Source organism: Spermophilus citellus (assembly GCF_964194105.1).
Source record: "Spermophilus citellus genome assembly, chromosome: 10".
NCBI lineage: Eukaryota > Metazoa > Chordata > Mammalia > Rodentia > Sciuridae > Spermophilus > Spermophilus citellus.
The window spans coordinates 66129729-66154067 of NC_138197.1; the positions used below are offsets into that span (position 1 = coordinate 66129729).

Here is a 24339-nt window from a genome sequence, read left to right on the forward strand (position 1 = left end):
TAGAGCCAGTTTGGTAAAAAAAACAAAAAACAAGGTGAGCCTTCATAATCCATATTGAGCCCAGAGTTAAATTCCTACCAAGTTCATTATAATGATTAAAACATCAACTAGAAACAGCACAGATTAAAAGAAGAAAATACTAACCAGTAAGCTCTATAGGTAAAAGAAGATTCTCCAGTGTGACTACTAGAAGAAAACATATTGGAGAAAAAATTTCTGTAGCAATGACTTGCACACTGATTTGATCTTCGAGGCTAGAAATGTAAAAGGTAGTTAGTCAAACAGGAAACAAAACTACTTGCATAGTAAGTACTTAACAGTCAACATAAAATATTTTTACACCTGAGACATTAGAGTTATACAGTATATAACCATAAAGTGTTATTATCTAAGAAAAACTTTGGTGGTGGGGGACACCAGGGATTGAACCAAAGGGCACTTAACCACTGAGCCACATCCCCAGCCCTTTTCATTTTTATTTTGAGACAATGTCTTACTAAGTTGCTTAGGGCCTCCCTAAGATGCTGAGGCTGGCCTTAGACTTGCTGCCTTCCTGCCTCAGCCTCCAGAGTTGCTGAGATTGCAGGAGTGCACCACCATACCCAGAAAAATTTTTTTTTTTTAAATTTCAACAAACCTTATTTATCTTTATTGCTGCATTTTTCTTTCCTCTCACTTTACTGTATGGAGAGATTCCTGTACAAAAACACAAAAGAACTTAGTTACTTTAATTTTTATTTTAAAAGGGTATAAACCTTTGATACTGGCAAGAGAAAGTTAAAATATGTAGAAAAGCTGCATCTGTAATAATAATACTTGAATTTACATACTTTCCAAAATGCTGTTTTTATCCCACCCTCTTCCCAACCCCCATAATAGGGACTGAATCCAGAGCTTTGCACATGGTAGGCAAACACGAAGCTAGATCCTCAGTTCTTTTTAAGACAGGTTCTGGCTGTGACCCATGCTGACTTTGAGATGTGTGATCCATTTGCCTCAGTCTACCAATAATCTCTTATCTTGCTAAGTCACAGAGATAAGGAAAATATAAAAGATCACAATAAAGAAAACTGCTGGGCTGAGGTTGTGACTCAGAGCTCTCGCTTAGCATGCATGAGGCACTGGGTTTGATCCTCAGCACCACATAAAAATAAAATAAAGATATTGTGTTTACCTATAGCTAAAAAATAAATATTTTTTTAAATGCTATACTCAGAGTATATGGCTATTAAAATTCTAATTGACATATCCTGCCCTGTGCAAAATTTCATCTTATAACAAAAGATATATACTGAGATTGCAGGAATACACCCCTAAGCCCAGTCAAACTATTAATAACAATAATACACTCAGTATTTATTTTCCAGTTATTACCTAAAAAATAGTACTGGTGAGCTTATCTCAAGTAGGAGCTGACCAGAGGAAACTGAGGCCATTTCAGGTCAACCTTTAATTACATTTAGCCACTGATAAAGGGTTCAAGTAAGTATTGCCCTTTTTACTCAAACTTTAAAGAGAAAACCATGATGTTAACTGAAATAGTTTTGTTTAGCAGTGTTGTTGGCTTCATTGCTTATGGCTTATTTTTTGCTGGATATTAATTTCTCTCTTTTGGTACCAGAGATTGAACTCAGGGACACTTAACCACTGATTCACATCCCTAGTTCTTTTAATTTTTTATTTTGAGATAGTATCTCACCGAGTTGCTTAGGCTAGCTTTGAATTCATGATACTCCTGCCTTAGCCTCCCAAGCCACTGGGATTATAGGTGTGTGCCACTACAACTAACTCTAGATATTAATTTCTACAAGTACTTCCACATTAAGAAAGACAAAGGAAAGATTCAATTAACCACAAAATTATATTAACATTTTTACAAATTACTATTCTTTAACAACAAGCATCTGTTATTAGTCATCTAATATATTTATGGTCTACAATAAACTGCTGCAGATATGTCACTGCTATCCCTCAGAATTCTGAGGAAAGCCTACAGTGCAAACACCAATTGTCTTTTAGTCTTCAGTCCTGTTTCACAAAGGATCTATTGATTTTTTCTCTTAAGATCGTATGTATTTTTCAGTTTTCTTGTTAGTCCAGTTAGTAAGAGCCTAACAGCATTCTAATTTCCTTTTAAGTTACTATTCAACAGCTGTTTGGTTTAGAGCTATTATCCATCCTTCACACACATCCCACCCACAACTGCTGTTAACAAATATAGTGTATACTCTGGGCAAGGGAGCTGGCTGCATTTCAAGATACAAATGCTATTGTACCATCTGATGTATATCTAAAAGATGATACAAAGATTTTTATAAAGTTCCTTAAGAAGCCAGGAGTAAAAAATGTATCCAGTTACATTCTTAGGAAATAATCATTTTTGTTCAGCTATATACAGAATTGTTGTTCTCTAGTTATGCAGTATCATTTATGCCCTAAGAGTGATGAGTTGTTTTGATTCACTCAAAACTTAATGAATATATATTGTTTACATAGCATTCTTTCACTTGGAAACCTATCCAATGAAGCTGTTATTAAATTAAATGCTCTCTATGGAAAGAATGCTTAGTTTGGAGCCAATATTAAGAACTAAGCAGTTCCAAGCACAATCTCCAAAGCATTCATTACTATTGAATTTCTATAAATTATGGTTGCTTAGAAATCATTTCACAAATCTACCCTAAATCTAAAACTAAATCTAAAGTCACGTCACTGCCTTTACACAGTAATGTGCCTTTTAATTTTTATGAAAAATAAAGGAGTAAAACAGCACTTTAAAGAAAAACTGCAGAATTACCCACTTTGTATTTCTGCTTACCAAGAGCACTCATCAAATCCTTTGCCTGCTTCTTCTAATATTCACTTCTACTTCTAAATAACAACCTTATAGTATTCTACTTTGATTATTCTGTTTCACATATTTCCTATTATTTTAACTGTGAAAGAGAAAAACTTTTTTTCTCTTTATCATACTGCATATACTCCTCTAGCTTATCCCCTTTGCTGCCTTCACTGTCCATATACCATCTTATTTGATATATCAATATATCAACATTTGATGTAGCAGTATTATATTATTATAACTTACAAACATTAATCACAGCTGAACCACGAGTTTTCCCTGAGGTTAATAATTGCTGTTTTTTTCTTTACTTTTTTTTTTCTATATTACCTACCATTAATTCAGCTAACTCCATGACAAAAGTATAAATCTCTTAATAGATTCAAACACATCAACTCATCCATCACTTTTGTTTCCCAACTCTCTTGGAAATACTCTTCCTTATTCCTGCTCCAGTCAGAACTTGAAACTCTCAAAGCTGCTGTTCAACAGTCATTCTGGACTGCCCTCTGACATTGTGATCAGTTGCTTTTTCCTGGGTTGGAATTCATTTTCTGAATCTCACATTGTTCCTTCATTTATTTTCTCACTTAGTTAAGTATATACACCCTCCAAAGAATTGAGAAAGGGTGCATAAGAATTAATTTTTGAGCTCTTAATGTGTTTGAGAATGTCTTTATTCTTATTTTGTCCTAACAATTGAGAGTTTGGCAGGCATAATGGAACTTTCTAGGTTACTGATTATTTTCCCCATAATTTTCAAGGCACTACTCCACTGCTCCAATTGTTTTTCACATTCTTACCCCTGGCCTTCTGTATGTGGCCTGTTTTTGCCCCCTTTAGACTCTTAGGATCCTGTTATCCTCAGACTTCTTGAGTTTTATAAAGCATTTACTGTAGTTCTTTCCTCATTTACAAGTTATCATATGATTTATTTTTATCTGGACACCCAACTTTCTTTCCAATTTTTCTTTCTGTAATTCCCTTCTCAGATTTTATTATTCAGTATTTTATCTCTTAGATAAATACTCTATTATCTCTTTGGCTTTTGGTCCTACTTTCTGAGACTTCCCCATTACTCCTGTTGAAATTTTAAATTTCCATTACAATATTTTTACTTTCTAAAAGCTTTTTTAAAAATTGTTTTCTTTTATATCATTCATAAAATATCCCTTCTTTATCTCTAAGTAGATTCACTTTTTAAAGTTTTTCCTATTTCCCAGCATGGATTCTAGCCCATTAGGTTCCTTTTGTCCCTGTTATTATTTCTATTATATTGACTTCCTTCACATATCTATGATCATCAATTGTTTGTGGGACACTAAAATAGTAATTGAAAATGGTGTGGGTGGGGGTGGGAGGCAGTCAGAGACTTTCAGCCAACGAGTTTCATTGTAGGATGATCAAGCAGATATCCAGTTAAGCCTTTGGGGCAAGTCAGTATCCCAGAAGATGCTGATCTGCTATTTTGGGGAATAATTGTCAGTGCTCTGGAAGTCTCCCGACTTGATTTAATTTCCCTTTTTATTGTTTCTTCTATCTTCAACTGTGCTGAAGTTTAATCTAATTCAATCTTCGCTACAGAATTCAATCCTTCAATTTTTGGGTAGTTCCATTCCTCTACCTTGCTCAGACAACAATCTGAAGAATAAACTGCCCTTCTAAAACCTGTGAAAGCATCAGGGCACAGTAGTGCACTCCTGTAATCCCAGCAACTTGGAAAGATAAGGCAGGAGGATCACAAGTTCAAGGCTACCCTTAAAAAAAAAAAAAAAAAAAAAAGGTCGGGATGTAGCTCAATGGTAAATCCCACCCCCCCCCCCAAAAAAAAAAAAAAAAAAAAAAACCAGAAAAATGTTAACCAATTCTGGTTTTGGGCCCCATCCCGCATCTCTGCTTTCAGAGATAATGAAGACCTCCAAACCTGAGACTTCTAAGTTTCTGCGGAATGTGAACTGACATGATTCTTAACTCCACTTTTCCTATGAAAGGTTTGGGTTTCTGCTAAAACAGTTTGCCATCCTCCTGGTAAATCAATTTCAAGCTTCTTTTGAGGACATCTCTTAAGTGCTGCCTCCTCTCTCTCTCCAGTTCTCTTGTCTTTGTAAATTAAAGTTTTTCTTATTCCATTATTGTCGTTTTAGTAAAGTACTGGGAGGGATCAGAGGATTAAATAGCTATGCTTACCTGGAAGTTTGTCTTATTTAATTCAGTATATTTTCAAACACATTTCATGAAACTACTAATTCCAAAAGATGTTTCATAATAATACCCTTTTATAAAGTATAAACCAATATTATAAAGGCTCTGAGCTAAAAGCCCAGGACTTAGCAGGCACTCAATTAAAATTGTAATTAATATTTCCAAAGTTGATAAAGACATAACTAAATAGATCTAGCATGTACTTAGAGAATTACTACATTAAGAAATGCATAAAAGGAGGACATTTTTGTAGACATTATAAATAATTAACCCAAATCAAATTTAATATTCATTTCAATAAACAAAGAGTTGAACATCTCTAATCAAAAAATTCAGAATCTAAAACTTTTTGCATGCTGATATTGATGCTCAAAAAGTTTCAATCTTTGGAATATTTAAGATTTTGTTATCCTGGCATTAGAAATGTTCACCCAATTAAGTCTATGCAGACATTCCAAAATTCCCAAACTCTAATAAAATCTGAAACAGTTCTGGTCCCAACATTTCAGATAACGGCCACTCAACCTTTATAAATGTTAGATGCAAAAGAACTATAATTCTGCTGTTTGGTATAATGAAAAAGTGAAAAAGACATTATTAATAAATCCACCAACAGGTTTGCCATGTAATCTTTCACAAAAACTCTACTGAGGCACAGTAACATCTTTGTTATATGAGGAAACTAAATGAAAGTTTGTAATTTTACTAGAGTCCTGGGTACTTTAATGAAAAATCTAGTATAAAACTAAAGTTGATTGACTTCCAATAAAATCATGCATTAGGACTGTTGAAATTTTCACTGATAAACTACTATAATTATGGGCTATTCTAACAATTTCTAATACAGAAATAAGAATTTCACAATTTAATAAGCTGTATTCATTAGTTTGATTAGCTTATAACAAAAATAGATACCTTCTGGTATAAAGTCACATACCTATGTTTAAAGAATAGTTCATCCCAATTCAAAAATCTAAGAAATTAAAGACGCTAGTTGGGTGCAGTAGTGCACAACTATAATCCCAGAGGCTCAGGAGGCTGCGGGAGGAGAATTATAAGTTCAAGTCCAGCCTCAGAAATAACAAGGCACTAAGCAACTCAAGTAAAACCCTGTCTCTAAATAAAATAAGGAAGGAAGGAAGGAAGGGAGGGAAAGAGGGAAAAGAAAAAAGAAAGGAAGGAAGGAAGGAAGGAAGGAAGGAAGGAAGGAAGGAAGGAAGGAAGGAAGGAAGGAAGGAAGGAAGGAAAAAGGGAAAAGAAAAGGGGCTGAGAATGTGGTTCAGAGGTTGAGTGCCCCCGAGTTCAATTCCTGGTTAAAATAATTAATTAATTAATTAATTAAAGAAGCTAAACAAAGTTGCTTCTAAAATCTACAAGTTAGGCAGGGTAGCACACACCTGTTAATCGTAGCTACTTGGGAGAATGAGGCAGGAGGACTGCAAGTTTGAGGTCAGTCTTGGAAAGCTTAAGGCTAGTCTTGGCAACTTATGGAGACTCCATCTCAAAATAACAAATAAAAAGGACTTGGGATACTCAATGGTAAAGCATCCCCGAGTTCAATCCCCAGTACCACGAAAATAATAATAATAATAATAATAATAGGAGGAGGAGGAACTCAATTTACAACCTCCTACTACCTCTACCTCACCTTAATTTTGTCTATCCTTTACCTTGCTCATTAATGAAATGCCAAGATTTAGGAGTACACAGATGCTTTTCTGTCTATGACAGGTTCATTACTGCCCTTAAATTTTGAGACAATTCCAAGTAACATTTATAGATTCTTTTAGAGTCTTCTATTGAGGCAGTTTGTTAAATACTATCTTAAGAAATCTCCTAAGGAATGTGAAAATTACAAGTTAAAACTCTTAAGGGTTCTATCCTTATAGCTACAATTTATGAACATCATCCTGGAAAAAACAAAATCTACATCTACCACATTTCTGCAAAATAAAACAAAAACCATGGTTAACTGATCTATTAAGTAAGGAGCAGCTATTATATCATCAAAAGTACACTCAAACAAGAACTAGCAGAATGAGGCAATATTTTATTTAAGACTTCAGAAAATCATGGAGTGTGAGAGAGGCTTACATGGATAACATTAACAAAAACATGCTTTAGCAAAAACACACTGGATATGAAGTTAGAAGACTAGATAAAACTCTAGATGCTCCAATACTAACAATGTGATCTTGGACATGATATTTAGGTTTTAAAAGTTTTAAATGCCTCAGGCTAGCATCATTCAGAATGGAGAAAAATTGAAGGCATTCCCTCTAAAATCTGGAACAAGACAGGGATGCTCTCTATCACCACTTCTATTATTTTTAGTTCTCGAAATAATGGCCAGAGCAATTAGACAGACGAAAGAAATTAAAGGCATAAAGATGGGAAAAGAAGAACTTAAATTATCACTATTTGCGGATGACATGATCTTATACCTTGCAGACCCAAAAGGGTCTACAAAGAAACTACTAGAACTAATAAATGAATACTATAAGGATACTGCTACATCGATGTTCATAGCAGCACAATTCACAATAGCTAGACTGTGGAACCAACCTAGATGCCCTTCAATAGATGAATGGATAAAAAAATGTGGCATTTATACACAATGGAGTATTACTCAGCACTAAAAAATGACAAAATCATGGCATTTGCAGGGAAATGGATGGCATTAGAGCAGATTATGCTAAGTGAAGCCAGCCAATCCCTAAAAAACAAATGCCAAATGTCTTCTTTGATATAAGGAGGGCAACTAAGAACAGAGCAGGGAGGAAGAGCATGAGAAGAAGATCACCATTAAACAGGGATGAGAGGGGGCGGGGAAGGGAGACAGAAGGGAAAATGCATGGAAATGGAAGGAGACCCCCATCGTTATACAAAATTACATATAAGAGGAAGTGAGGGGAAAGGGGGAAAAAAAAAACGAGAGAGAAATGAGTTACAGTAGATGAGGTAGAGAGAGAAGATGGGAGGGGAGGAGAGGGAAGGGGAGGGGGGATAGTAGAGGATAGGAAAGGTAGCAGAATACAACATACACTAGTATGGCAGTATGTAAAAAAGTGGATGTGTAACCGATGTGATTCTGCAATCTGTATAAGGGGTAAAAATGGGAGTTCATAATCCGCTTGAATCAAATGTATGAAATATGATATGTCAAGAGCTTTGTAATGTTTTGAACAACTAATAATAATAAAAAAATAAGAATTAAAAAAAAGTTTTAAAATTTGTAATTATGATCAATTAAACATTTGATGAAGTACCAAAGTGACACCTAAGCAGATTTAACTAATTATTAGCAATTTTTGTTTTTCATCGCTTCCATTCTACATAGAGCTAAAGATCATCACTCCTGCCCCCTCTAACTATCTTTATGGTTTTACTCCCATACATGTGTTATCACTTTGGTCTCCTTATTATTAGGTAGCTGTGGCCAAGGACCATTACTATCCTGTATGATACCCTAGAAAATGCTATACTCCAGAAAATAATTACTATCCTCAAGAAAGAAAACCTTACAAGGAAAAAGCACAAAAATAAAACAATATACTGTATTTCACTAAAATTAACTATAAAATCTAGAAATAAGTACCACTGGAGAAGGTAGTCAATTAACTTTTCAAAGCACTTTAATTACAGAAAATTTCAAACAGAATATCATAATGAAAACTCATACAACCAGATCTCAACTTCTCTATTAATTCATAGTCGACTTTAATAATTACCTCAATTTCATTTTCAAGAAATCCTGTACATCATATTTTGTGAATAAATATTTCAATATATAACTAAAAAGGAAAAATGCTTTTTGGGGAAGAAGTATTACGAATACCACAATCACAAGGAAAAGCAAAACAAAAACCCAAAACGAATAATTCCTTAATATCAAATATAGATCTGTTGAATTTTCCACAATTGTCTCATAAGTTATATTTTTTTACTTTCTTTTTACATTACATTAGAATAAGGATACAAATAAAATCCACACATCACAATTGGTTGAATGTCATTTTTAATCTATAGTTTCTCCTCCCTTACTTTGTAAACTCCTTAGAATTTTTAAACTGAGGAAATCAGGTAATTTTTTTCATAGTGGATATTTTGCTGATTGCAACCCCTGTCACTTAATATGCATCTCTGCTCTTATTTTGTAAACAAGAACAGCTTTTAATCAGGCACACTTGTGTTACACACTACTGCATTTTGGTGTTACTGACTTCCATTTAGGAAGTGCTTAATATCTGTCTCTCCTGTTATGAGGTTAACAGCCATTATTAGTCTCTTCCTAAATCCATTAATTCAACATATTTTCTGGGTTTCAATAACTGTCCTGTTAGAGCCCAATCAAATTCATTCCTGAGGGTTTTTTTATTGTAATTATAATAGTCTTTGACAGCTTCCTTGCTGTTATGAAAAATATTTTTTCAAGAAGCTCTGATTCTTTTGAGAAACAGTATTTCAAGAACACAATCTGGGAACCAGACAAGGACATAGTGTTTTCTTATCACTTAGAAATTATTTTATTTTTATATGATTTGAGGTATTAAAGATTGAACTCCAATGGCACTCTATCATTGAATTATATCCCCAGCCTTTTTTTTTTGGGGGGGGGGAATAGGGTGTCACTAAGGTGACCAGGATGGCCTCTAACTTGTGATCCTTCTGCCTCAGTTTCCCAAGTAGGTGTGCCACCTCACCCAACTAGAATTTTTGTTTCAGAGTTGCTAAAAGTGCTCTTTTAGATCTAATAGTGCATTGAATAGTATCCCCTCAAAATCGTATTCACTTAGAACCTCAAAAAAATGGGTCTTACTGGAAATAGTCTTACCAAGCCAAGTAAAATTAGGAACTGACATGAGATCAGTGAGTTAGAGTGACCCCAAGTTCTGTAAGAGTGTTCTTAGAGAGAAGAGGATACAGAGACACACAAAAAAAGAAGGCTATAGAGGCTAAGATTGAAGTGATACAGCTACAAATCAAGGAATGTCACATATTGCTGTAACAGATCAGAAATTACAAAAAACAAGAAAAAAAAAAAAACTCTCCCCTAAAGTCTTCAGAAGAAGACCTGCCAACACTCCACCTACAGACTTCTAGCCTCCAGAATGTTAAGAAAATTAATTTCTGTTGTTTCAAGCCATCATGTTTATGTCATTTGTTGTAGCAGATCTAAAAAATTAAGAGACCTAGTTCTCAATTTTTAAAATCAAATTTTAAATAAAAATAAGCAGATAAGCAAACTAAATTGATCAAGGTATTCCTAAAACTTCTCTGCACATAGAATACAACTTTTGAATTGAATTTCTCAGTGTCCATTTTTTTCATATATCATCACATATCTTCTGTATTATCAAAAACAATGGTGATTCCTTTTTAAAAAATCTATAAAGAAACTAAAATTAAATAGGATATAGAATTCACCGATTTTTGACACCCTGGGGTATGCTGGCACACATATCTAACATTTTACCTCCCAACACTCCCACTCAATAAAAAACCAGAGGGTTAAGAGAATACCACAAATTATGTTGGATTTTTTTTTTAAGTTGCTACTATCCATTCTCCAAATTTAATAATAGCACTGTATCCTTTTCTGTCTAAGAACATTCTTACTGAACTTGGGGCCACCCTAATTCACTATTATCTCATGTCAATCCTTAACTAACTTGGCTTGCAAAGATCTTATTTCCAAATGTGTTCACATATTTGCAGACAGTGATGGTACTGATTGGTCAATAGTTATTATGTAGGACAAATAAGAAAGAATCACACTTTGGAGATGTTAAAGTGAGGAGAAAAAGAGCTCCTAAGTACAGATCAAATAAGGGACATGCTAAATATGTCATGAAGACAAAAAGTAACAAAACCTCACAGATCAGAGTTAGTTTAGAACCTCCTCTTTTGACAGCTTTAGAGGTTTTATATCAGGTTACTATATTTCCCAAACTTTTGAAATACCTTTACCAAGTTAGTTCCAAAAACAGTTTCACTGCATTGTATCCCACTGAAAGAATGTTTTAATGGTAATTCCTTGGAAAGAATTATCCCCTGTGGTATAATATGCAGAAATTTTAACTTTTGGGGTTAAAACTATGATGCTAATCTTTTTTTCCAGTATCATCTGTAATCATCATAGTCCTACACATTTTTGCCAGAGGAAATAAATGACAAGTGGAAGAAATTATCAATGAAATAAGCACAAATAAACATGCATCACTATAAACTAATCACCAATGAAATACCCTGAAGATGTATGCAAACATCCATATTTTTACAGAGCATTTCTATATGGGATAGATATCTTACATGTCAAAAAAAAAAAAAGAATTTTCCCCATGCTTATTGAGGTATAATTCACAAATAAAAATTGCATATTTAAAGTATACCACTGAATATTTTGATATAATATACATCTTGAAATAATCACTACAATAAAATTAATTAACATATCTATCACCTCAGTTACCATCTTTTTTCTTTATTTTTCTTTCAGCTTAAGAACAATTAAGATCTTAGTTAACTTCAAGTATACAATACAGTATTGGAACCATATTTACACTGTTGTTGTACATTAGGTCTCCAGAACATTCACTTTGCATAAACTAAACTACTGTATCCTTTGAGCAATATCTTCCCATTTCCCTTTCCCCTTGGAAACCCTATTCCCTGAACGAAATATTTTAATATACCCTCCCAAATGTTCTCCTAGCAGCCTTCTCCATTTCAGTAATGGGCAACTCTCATTTTACCAGTTGCTCAAGTAAAGACGTGGGATTAAACCTTGATTTCTCCCTTACTTGTACTTTATTTCCAATCCATCAGCAAATCCTGAAAAGATTCACCTTTGAAATATAATAAAAGTCATGTGTTACTTGGCCTAACCTGGAAAACAAATGCCTAATTCCTTGATTACAAAAAAACTCACAGTAAAGTGTTCTCTGAAACAGAATGAGTAGCCTAAACCCCAAGGAGCAGTCACAAAGCACTATGTATGGTACTTTATTCAGGACTTGCTGTAGAAACTTTCTATACCAGAAGATCATAAACCAGACACAAACCAAAGACAGGGATATTTCACTGCTAAGTGCTTTTATTTCTAAAGTTTCAAATTATAAATGTGGCAAGAGGTCAAACCACAGTTGCCTAGAGGAATTTATGACATCAAGTTTCTTGCTGTCATAAATTTATTTTTCCTTGCTACTGTTTACAATTACTGACCCATAGATTTTAAAATCTTTTTAAAGGACTTCTGTATTAATTAGTGCAATAAGACCACAATATAGGTTGCTAAACACTAAATAACTGGAAAACATTCTTGTATCTTAAAATACATACCCTCCTCTCAAGTTCAACAACAAGGAAAAAAAAGGGATAGGGAACAGTATACACTACTACATGAAAGCAAAGTTTATGTAGGACATAATACAAGGTTCCTGGAGTTCTGTGCTCAACTGCTTTCCAACCCAAAATAGTATTAATTCCAATCAAAATATTATTTTTAACATAAAAAAGTAGAACACACACACAAAAAAAAACCCACTTACTATGTATCACCTTCAAGTCATAAAATCTTGCACTTAATACATCTTCCCTTATGGTGTTTTTTTTCCTGTAAATATCAAAAAAGGTGGAAAGATTTAAGAGAAAAGTATCATTATGTGCATGTATTTCCAATTCACTGACCATCAAAATGAAATCTATTATGTATTATTAACTATCCTAAAAGTTGGGTAAAGGTTTTAAAACACATTCTTGCAGACTTCTATGAGAACAATTTTTTTTTTAAAAAAGAGAAGAGAGAATCTTAATATTTATTTATTTAGTTAGTTTTCGGCGGATACAACATCTTTGTTTTTGTATGTGGTGCTGAGGATCAAACCCGGGCTGCATACATGCCAGGCGAGCGTGCTACCGCTTGAGCCGCTTGAGCCACATCCCCAGCCCTAGAGAACAAATTTTAATGAGTTCTAACATCTCAGTATTTAAATAATAACATATTGACTAATCACGAACCTGCTACTGCGCTCTATGGTATAGAGGTAAGCAGATGTTACTTTTTTAGGGGCTATCAGGAAATTCTAGCAAAGAATGAATGACTAATTGCAACTCCCCTGTCAGTTGACATTCTCCACTCTAATGACTTAAAATGGAGGCTTATTACAGGCTAAAATACCATTGTAATCCCTTACTTGGAACTGGAAAAATATCAGAAAGAGAGGGGTATTAGGGTTTCATTACTTTAGAAGGGAGAGCCAAATCTGAATGGATCTTGTCCCTGTGCTGGAAAAACCAGACACATGCAGAGGACTGAATGAGAGAAATGTTAAAAACATCCAAAAACTACAATAAAAAATAGAAACTGTAAATAACCAATAACTAATAAAGATTTTCCATTTGGGGAAAAATCAAGTCATGACTTGTTGGGCAGAAGCAAATGATTATTTTGCATGTGTTATTTTCGCCATGATATGCTTTTCATGTTGGACCCAAATAAATAGTCTCACAGTACATTCAGTGGTGACCACTGCACTCTCATCAAGTTAAAAGAACTGGAATTCTCAGGGTGCACAAAAATGCACATCCATGACACTGTCACAGCCAACGATAGGAGGTATATCAGGCATGAAACTACCAAAAGGTATTTCTTCATGCCTGGGGAAAGTGTGCTACTATTATCTACCAAGCAAACAAATAAGAATCAAAGCTCTAATTTGCTCTAATGCCATTAACTCTGGGAATTATAGGCGGGCTCCTTGAGTAGTAGTCTATGATGAATACCTTAAAATTATATACTATGTTTTACATCTGTAAACAAGTATTTTTTTCTGGAAGAAGGATCTATAGCTTTCTTCACGTTCTCAAAAAAGTCCATAACTATTGAAAAATTAAGATCTAAAGAGCCACAGTGTAATAAATTAGTGGCAGGTTCAATAAATCTCTGATCAACTGCTTTAAAACAAATAAATATATTAGTATTTTGAAGAAATGTATATTCATGAATTATAAATTTGATTACAAATGTGACAATATACTGACTTTAAAAAAACACTTCTGGACAACTCTAAACAAATTTTTCCTTTTTTTTTTTTTTCTTTTCTTTTTTTTTTGGTGCTGAGGATTGAACCCTTGTGCATGCAAGGCAAGCACTCAACAACTGAGCTATATATCCCCAGCCCTCTAAACAAATTTCTAATCAAAATAAGCTTAAGTTAAATGTATTTGCTATTCATATTCAGTTTAGTTCAAAAAATGTTAAATATCCGTTCAATTCAAGTACTAAGCATTACATTTCTATACAAATATGCTAAACTAGGATTTAAAACAAAGAAACAAATCCAAATGTACTAAAAAATTCTGAAACATAAAACACTTGTTATACCAGGCATGAAGCATCTATTAAAAAACAAGCAAAATGTGAAAGAAAACAAGGAATTTCAATTTTAACTACTTCATGAAGGACAGTGTGCTATTTTATTAGTTAACAGTCTACTTTTCAGCCAGATAAGTGCTAATCAAGAGTGTGGTCTGAGCATTTGTGCTTATCTGTTAACTGTTTGTTATTGGTTTGTGGTAATTACAAAACAGGAGTGAGCAGTAAGAAATTTTAATAGAAATTATACACTTTTGTAAATTTTTAGTCTTACAAAAGTTTTGCAGGAAATAAAAATAACCCTTCAGAAAAGACAGAAATGAAATTGTATTCTCAGATTTTAATTGATCCTTCCTTAAAATATCAAGTATAGGCTTTCAGATAAGTAAATACATTTAAAGCCTACTTTAAATTTTAAAAAAAAAGATATTCTTTTTGTATTAGCTTACTAATGGTTCGGTTCATTTGGATTCCACTTTTAAAAATCACTAACCTTATACAGCTTTCAGAACTTTCATGACAGGACAGCTGTTTTTTAAGAGAGCTTTCAACATTCTTGTCTTTTGTTTCTCTCAGCTGTCTTTTTACTTGAATCTGTAAGAAAAGCACAATCAACTATTTAAAGTGATAATCCAACATCATAAATGATAACCTTTCAATTCTTCCTTGAAATAATAAAATTAAAACAAAAACAAAAGGAATGAAAAGTATAGTCCCAATACATATACCTACTCATTCAAGTATGATAAGCCACAGCTTAATTAAGTGTGCTAATTCCTGGGGAAACAAAACAGTGAGAGATAGGGTGTATAAATAGATCAAGTTAGAGGTTGATGGTGTCATTCAGCGGTACGGTACTTTTTAAAAAAAGACAATCTCAGTAATAATTCTATATATATTGTTTATATGTTGGAATAAATGAACTGTATCATTAAAATTTATTTCACCTGCTTCCATTCACTATTTTAATATGCCTATTAAAAATTTTAATTGTATAGTGACTTATAGTACCCTTCTATTGGACAGCACTAATCTAGATGACAGCATGAGATACACAGATGCACAAGTAGAGGAATAGAAAAGGAACAAATTTTAAGACATTGCACAAAAGATTAGGAAGCCTGCCCTTAGTAAGCTCCCGAGGCAAATATGGGAACAGTACTATTTAATGAAGGAAAGAGAGAATTCAAGGATCCTGGGTACTAAGGAGCCATGCCTTGGGGGTCCTGGATGTGGGGATCAAGAGCTGAATGGTCAGATAGTTTACTTAAGGGAGAGCGAAAAGAGGCATGGGGATGAGTGTTGCGCAAACGGGCTTGCCTACGGGACCAAACGAACCGGATACACCCAAGAGGATCACTAGGCAATGCTGAGCTGACGTGGATCTGGGGCGAACAGTCTGGGCCTCTCAGAACACACTCTGAGCCCGGATCGGCTGAATTCAAGCTCCCGTTCGCCTCCTTCCGGCAGACAAACAGCTGTGACTCAGCACTAATCCATCCGGCTGAAACAACTGGTCAGCCCTTCTCATCCTACGGAGGTAAATGCCTACCGAGCCTTCATAGGTAGTGGCCACAGGTTTCAAACGGGGCTTGGGAGAGACAGTACAGACCCACCCGTTGCACTGGTCGCCCGGCAAAGGGAAATGAACTATCGCCATTTGCAAGAGATACCACCATGGCAGAGAACTGATGTCATCAGACTGCGGCGGAGGAGATAACTTCATTGAAACCTGTGGCTACAGGTGTGTAATTCGCTAGCCTTCCCTCTCCACACATCGGGGAAACCTTAAGGGCCCCTCCCAGCTCTCCCGTGAGCACGATAGCCAGACCCAGGGAATCAGAGGTGGCGCGGGATGGGCGGCGCGGAACTACCGCTCCCACCAGTGCTGACAGCTGAGGTCTCTTGCACCAGCTACCGGGGGAGTGGCTACCGGAGGGCAAGTAAAATTGGCTGAGGATTCTCAGCCCCAAGCTCTACAAACTTAGGGTCTGAGGGAATGGCAAACTGGAAGAGTGTGCCCAGTTGTTCATGAAAACAGGGCTCCCGGGAGCAGCAGACCTGGCATGTAGCTAGTATTGTGGTGAGCAGAACCCGTGAGAGGGGACTGGCTAGAGGAAAAGTGGGAAGTGACTAGACACAAGAGGAGGCCCTAGGCACTCAGGATTGGAGACTTGCCCAGTCTGGGAGGAGCTGCTGCACAGTGATTGGTTCCCGCCTATTGACAGGAGAAACGTGGCCTGGTGGGCACAGCGCCACCTACTGGAAGAGAAGTTAATCAAACTCTAAGACTGCATTTATTAGTTTTTTTTTCTTTTTTTCTTTTCTCTTTTTTTTTTTTTTTTTTTGATTTGGGTTTTTCTTGTTGTTTTTTTAAATTTTTTTTTACAATTTTTTTTAATTTTTTTTCTTCTAATTTTAATTTTAACTTTTTTTTATTTTTATTTTTATTTTTTTCCTTCTTTTATTTCCTATTTTTTTCTTCTTTCCTCTTTTCATTTCTTTTCAATTATCTTATCCCCCCTTCCTTGAATTCTACCTGCTTACTCTCATTCTCTTTAGTGACTTCTTCCCTTCCCTTCTAATACCTTTCCTCCAAAGCATCTAATAAATTTATAGGAGTAAACAGTAACTCATCAGTCAAACAGAACAAGAAGTAACATGAGCAGCTTCAAAAAGCAAGGAAGAAAAGGAGTACAAACAATGCAGGACAGCCTAAATATTCAGGAGGACCTAGAGTCATCAGAAAAATGGTCATATAAAGAAATCAAGGAACGCCTTAGACAGATGGAATGGAACCTTAAAGAGGATACAAGACAGCAAATTCAAGCAGCGAAAGAACACATTGAGAATGAATTACATAAACAGATAAAAGAAGAAGTTAAGCATCTTTATCAGGAGATAGAGATTATAAAAAATAATCAAACAATAATTCTAGAAATGAAGGAAACGATAAACCAAATTAAAAACTCAATTGAGAGTATCACTAACAGAGTGGAGCAAGTAGAAGCCAGAACGTCAGATAATGAAGACAAAATATATCATCTTGAAAAGAGTCTAGCCAACTCAGAAAGGCTGGTAAAAAATCACGAGAAAAACATCCAAGAGTTATGTGATAAAACCAAACTTACGAGTGATCGGGATAGAAGAAGGTACAGAGATTCAAACCAAGGGAATGAGAAACCTGCTGAATGAAATAATTACAGAAAACTTTCCAGAAATAAAAAAGGAAACGGATATACAAATTGAAGATGCATACAGGACACCGAGCACACAAAATCACAGTAGACCAACGCCAAGACACATTGTTATGAAGATAGCCAATATACAGAACAAAGAGAAAATATTAAAAGCTACAAGAGAAAGGAGACAGATTACATTCAGGGGTAAACCAATAAGGTTAACAACGGAATTTTCATCACAGACACTGAAAGCAAGAAGGTCATGGAACAATGTATTTCAAACACTGAAAGACAATGGATGCCAACCAAGAATTCTGTATCCAGCAAAATTAAGCTTCAGGTATGATAACGAAATAAAAATCTTTCATGATAGACAAAGGTTAAAAGAATTTGCAGCCAGAAAACCAGCATTGCAAAGCATTTTGAGCAAAACACTACACGAGGAAGAAATGAAAAACAATAACCAAAACATCAGTAGGAAGTGCCTCGGTAAAGACAGAGGGCGAGGGGAAAGATAATCATGGAGAAACAACCTAAATTTTTTTAAAAAAGGATAAATAATCAAACATGGATGGAAGTACAAACCATATATTAATAGTAACTCTGAATGTTAATGGCTTAAACTCTCCAATAAAGCGACATAGGCTGGTAACATGGATTAAAAAAACAAATCCAACAATATGCTGCCTCCAGGAGACACATCTGATTGGAAAAGACATACACAGGCTGAAGGTGAAAGGATGGGAAAAAATATACCATGCACACGGTCCTCGTAAGCAAGCAGGGGTGGCCATCCTCATATCGAATAAAATCGACTTCAAGACTAAGTTAATCAAAAGGGATAAAGAAGGACATTATATACTGTTAAAAGGAACCATTCACCAACAAGACATAACAATTATCAATATTTATGCACCAAATAATGGTGCTGCGACATTCATAAAACAAATTCTCCTCAAGTTCAAGAATCAAATAGACCACAACACAATAATTATGGGTGACTTCAACACACCTCTCTCACCATTGGACAGATCCTCCAAACAAAAGTTGAATAAAGAAACTATAGAACTCAATATCACAATCAATAACCTAGACTTAACTGACATATATAGAATATATCAACCATCATCAAATGGATATACTTTTTTCTCAGCAGCACATGGATCCTTCTCAAAAATAGACCATATATTATGCCATAGGGCAACCCTCAGTAAATATAAAGGGGTGGAGATAATACCTTGCATTTTATCTGATCATAATGGAATGAAACTGGAAATCAATGATAAAAGAAGGAAGGAAAAATCCTACATCACATGGAAAATGAACAATATGTTACTGAATGATCAATGGGTTACAGAAGACATAAAGGAGGAAATCAAAAAATTCTTAGAGATAAATGAAAATACAGACACAACATATCGGAATCTATGGGACACAATGAAAGCAGTTTTAAGAGGAAAATTCATCGCCTGGAGGCCATTCCTCAAAAAAAGGAAAAACCAAAAACTCTCTCAGCTCCCTACAGACTGAAAGAGAGCTGCTGAATTTAGGAGTGTCTCTTCCATTTCCTGCCATTGCCCACCCCAACTAAAGGCCCTTGCTTGCCTCCACTCAGCACAGTAAACAAGCTAACATTTTCTAAGGCCCATCTCTCATGACAGAGAGAGAAAGAGAAAACAATGAAAAATAAAAATGGCACAAACACACACAAAAGATGAGGGAGAGAAGAGATGAGTGACTGGGGCTGTGACATCAAATTAGGGCTGGGGAAGAGGGCAGGCAGGGAGTGAGCTGAGTCTGAATTTGCTAATGTTTGAATTCCTTTTGTATTCTAGATGGAGATATGCTACGAAGTAGTTGGAAATATAGGTCTGATTCTTAGAAAAGAGATATGGGCTAGTAACAGAATTTTAGAAATCATCCAAATATAGGTAGCATATAACCTACTGAAAGATCTGAGTAAACAGAGGGGGGGGGGGGGGAAGTGTGCTCAAAGAACTGAAATGAAGACCTTTACAGGAGCTCAAGTGATTAATAAAAAGTAGAGGGAAGGTAGGAAGATGGCAAATAAGATTAAAGGTCAGTTAAAGGTCAGATACATAAAACAATCAAATATACCTACATACCCATAAAAGAAAGATGTCCTACAAGCCAAAGAACATCATTAACATTACACTCAGAAATTAAACCATGGGATTTGGAAGTCAGAATGTTATTCTGGACCTTACTAACAACTGCTAATGTAAAATGTTAGAAATAAACGTTCAGTGGAAGCTAAGGGAGATATCTCATTCAAATTCAGCTGTAAAAAGAAAGTGGAGTTTCAACAGAAGTTAACATCAAAGAAAGATATTAAGAGAATTTGGAAGATGGTTCATGACAATATATACTTTGTGCCAAATTTTAATATAAGTAATATGCAAATCCTATTAATTGAATTTAAAATTTTATTCCAAGCAATGCAACAAAATATCTTTGGAAGTTATCTGATGCCAATCAATCTTTAACAACATAATTTTATAAAGACTGTATGAAAAAAGAAAAAAACATAAGTATGTCATCCAGAGAAGTTACTTAATTTTTATTATAGCATGCATAATATCTTTTCTCCAAGATATATACTATTTGTATAGATGGCCTAGATTACAATAAACAAATAACATAATAAATAATTACAATAAACAAATCCTTTTTCAAACATCATTTTATCTGAACTGCAATCTAATTTGCACTTTACACATCAAGACTCATCTGACAAACATACCAAAAAACCTATAAAATCCTACACTAAGAGTAACTAGTGCTTAATAAATAATGTACATTGCATCCATACCCTTTTCTCCAGTAACTAAACTCTCACAGACTAATAGTGCTGTCTGGAAACAGTTCATTTTTCCCATTTATAACATCATATACTTATAACTGAGTTTGATCATTTTTAGCTATTTATCATTATCATATATTTTTCATTTCTCATAAATTTTACCTAACAACTATCATTTCTTTCTGTTTCCCTTTACTCATTAATTCAAGAATGTTCCATTTTGTTTTCCCTTTTTTATTACAAGTCAAATTCAACTTCAATACAAATCATAATGATGACTCATAATAAGAAGTAACATCAATGAAATAACCAACATTTAAGACAAAGACATCATTTTAAATTTAATTTTTATTGGCTAACCCCCAAAATTATTTTGTTAATGAAAACACTTTTCAGATATTTTGGACTTAAATGTTTATGGGGATTGGTCTTTGAATCTAATATTCCATTTTAAACAGTTTTTCAATGGAAAAATGTATTCAAAGTGCTTCCCAACTAATAAATGTTTTGTAAATAATAGGATATGAGTAGAATATGTTATTCTAAAAGTTTAAATATTCTGTATTTAAGTGTGAAACATCTTTCAGAGCATCAGAAATCTAATATATTTGTGAAAAATAATAAGGCAACCACTATAGCTATATCCTTTATAGGAAGCAAAAAAAAAAAAAAAAAAAAACAAGGTTCAGAATTTCTGTACCCTTGTTGAAAGGTGTGACTGTCATGCTGAAGAGGAATGGTTGTACATATTGAACCTAAAAAGTTGACCAATTTTCTAATATCCACAAACTGGAAATATATCAAAGCAAAATAGCCTCAAATAACTTTATACAGTTTATGCTACAAAATAATATCTAAGACTCACCTTAACACACCCTTCCACAGCACTCAATTTAAACACTGCCTGAAAAGGTTTTCGGTCAATAGGACATGAAGCCAGTGTCTGAAAAATGATAAACAAATTATATACTTAAAAATGTTACCTTAGTATAGATCACATTAAACGATACTAAATACAGTTGTAAGTTTTCCACTTTTTCCACTATAACAACAAACAGAAACGTGTTTTTCTTCTTTCAAATATAAAGGAGAGAAAATACTCTTGTCTGTGTCATGACAAAGAATAAATACCCTGAATTGGTTTCATTCATTCAAATATATACTGAATACCTATTGTATGTTAGTAATTGGAATACAATGATGAACAAGAGAGATAATAAGATCTCTGTAATTAAGATATCATTAAGATCTGCTACCCCAGTGAGAACTACCATATAATGAAAGCTGTGCCGAAATCTATAACCCTGAGATGTAAAGCTGGCTATTATGCTAAATTCAGCTGTGAAAAGAATGGCTTGGACAGGACTTTTACAAAATATTCTTTATTTTTCCCCAAAATCAATTATTTGAATAGGTAGTTGTGCCAACAATAAAAATATTTAAAAGATATGAAAAAATTAAGTATTCCACCACCCCTCCATCAGTCATTTAGAAGACCTCTCCACAGGCAGTTCCTCATATAGGCTTTTGCAGATATCCAATGCATATTTGTATATATGTCTTAATATTATGGTATAATTCAGAAGTTGAACTAAATTTTTTCTCCTCTTCATTATATATCTTAGATTGGTTTACATTAGTAAATAAAGTTATCCCATTCTTAACAGCATATATGCCATGGTAGTTTTAGTTTACCCTTCCTTTTATATGTGGAAGGTTGAGACTATTTTCTTACTTTTAAAGGTTATACAAAGATTATTTTTCTTTAAACTGTCTATTCATGTTTTTTGCCTTTTTTATTAAGTTGCTAACTTTTTGAAATTGACATAGGTATTTTCAATTAAGGAAACTGATCCTTCAATCACTTTAAGATTATATATCAACTTTATATAGTTACACTTTCTGTCCTTTGGAAATTCACGTGCATCAACTATAACTGAGGGTTTGATACTACTAAAAGTTGCATAAAAGTGGGTTTATACTATTTAAATAATTTAAGATGGAATATTTTCTACCAGGAGGGAGGACTCAGCAATCTATGAAGAAAACACTAATATCTATGGTTACAAAAGTAAAAAACGAATTTTAAAAATATAATAATAGCAGCAGTCCAGAAGATCAAAAAGAGTTATAGAATCTATATAAATTACCTTAATTATTCATTAGTGAAAAATGTGATATTTGCCTTTCTGGGATTTACTGCATATTTAGATATGCTTACAGAACTATAGGTAGAACAGACTGCGTATAATATCTTATAATACAATATTTTCACAAAACTCATGAGTTACTTTGGGAAGAGTCAAAACAAAAACTAGTTACCTTCTACCACCTTAATTAAAAGTGTTCTTTAAAAAAAAAAAAAAAAGTGTTCTTTTCCTATTAAGTAAGTATAGGAAAAATGCTTTACCACTCTGAACTGGGAAATGGGATCTTACTGTAAGAAGTCAGTTGGGACTGGTAGAAGCCAGCTCCACTAACAACCTCCAAATATCAGGGACTTAGGATACTATGACTTTACCTACAGAAATCTTGGCCTTAAGAAGATTTGCTGTATGTAGCAAGAAAGCAGCTCAAGTCTTTTTTTTTTTTTCCAATTATTAAATTTGTTTTTGTAATTGTAGATTGTCAGCATGCCTTCATTTGTTTATTTTTATGTGGTGCTAAGGATCAAACCCAGTGCCTCATGCATGCTAGCCAAGTGCTCTGCCACTGAGCCTACAAACCTCGGTCATAACAATGTATTATTACAGGCAGTAACAGGTAGTAATTCTATTTAAACTATCTATGTAATTGCTATGTTACCAATTAGCATATATGCTATAAAAGTTCTTAGATGAGGCTATATTTTCATTACAATTATAATTTAAGAGTACTTAAATTTTTCAAGTTCTCCCAATTTTTATCAAAACTTAAAAATAATTTTATTTGTTTTAAAGGTAAATTTAGATACTCATAGAAAGATTAAACAGTAATAAATAAAAATTTGTTTCCTTCAATGTTGGCTTAATACCTAAGATGCTAGTGCAGTGGCTCTGGATTTACTGTCTACTTTCATATTTTCTCTTTTCTATAAACTTGTACAAGTTACACTGCCTTTCTGTGCCTCAAATACCTCACTTATGAAAATGGGAATAACAAAATTTATCTCTAAGGTTTCCAAGGGAATTAACTGAATATATAATTCTTACAAAAATGTGTGGCATATACTATCATGTAAGGTCTTAAAATTACCAATCAGCTTAACTACACTAACAAAAAACTAGGCACGGTAATACACGCCTATAATCTCAGCCATCTGGTGCTGAGGCAGGAGGGTCGCCAGTTCAAGGCCAGTGTGAACAACTTAGCAAGACCCTGTTTCAAAATAAAAAGAGTTAGGAATGTAGCTCAATGATAAAGTACCCCAAGTTGAATTTCCAGTGCAAAAAAAAAAAAGAAAATACTTGATTACAAAAAAGACAATCTGTAATATGATATATATACAAGTGAGAAACATGAGTTCTTAGTGATTTTTATTGGAATTTCTACACTTAATAACACACATGGAAGTTATTTTCTTGTTCTAGGATTTAGATATGAAGACCCAAAGAAAACTTCTATGTTCAAAAAATTTACTTGTATATCATTCAATGTCTGAAATTACACAACCTCATTTTTTCTTTGTTAAATTTCCTCTGTTAACATCAGTTAAATTTCACTTTTTTCCTTTACAATTTTCATTGTGACATGGTTTTAACTTAACCATTACATTTTTATTTGTTTCAAATATTTGAATTCTGGGTAGGATTTTAATTCTCCTTTTCCTTAAGCATACTGCTTTGGATCTGTCCAAAGATTCATTCAAAGAAAGAGTTCCACTACAACAAAAACAAAAATTAAATTAAAAAAAAAAAAAGCACAAGAAAAAGGG

The 24339-nt window shown here is 33.9% G+C and overlaps 1 protein-coding gene across 5 annotated transcripts in view; it reads right to left on the reverse strand.

Annotated features, from left to right (window-relative positions):
• SCAF11 (SR-related CTD associated factor 11) overlaps positions 1–24339 on the reverse strand; it is an 80694-nt gene that overhangs the window by 11825 nt on the left and 44530 nt on the right. For all 5 annotated transcript variants that reach the window (XM_081311700.1, XM_081311703.1, XM_081311701.1 and 2 more), the window contains 5 exons: positions 21292–21369; positions 14914–15014; positions 12595–12659; positions 638–696; positions 145–254 (listed from right to left, as the gene is read on the reverse strand). In XM_081311700.1, the coding sequence (XP_081167826.1) occupies positions 145–254; positions 638–696; positions 12595–12659; positions 14914–15014; positions 21292–21369 (413 nt within the window). The remainder of the gene's footprint in view (positions 1–144; positions 255–637; positions 697–12594; positions 12660–14913; positions 15015–21291; positions 21370–24339) is intronic.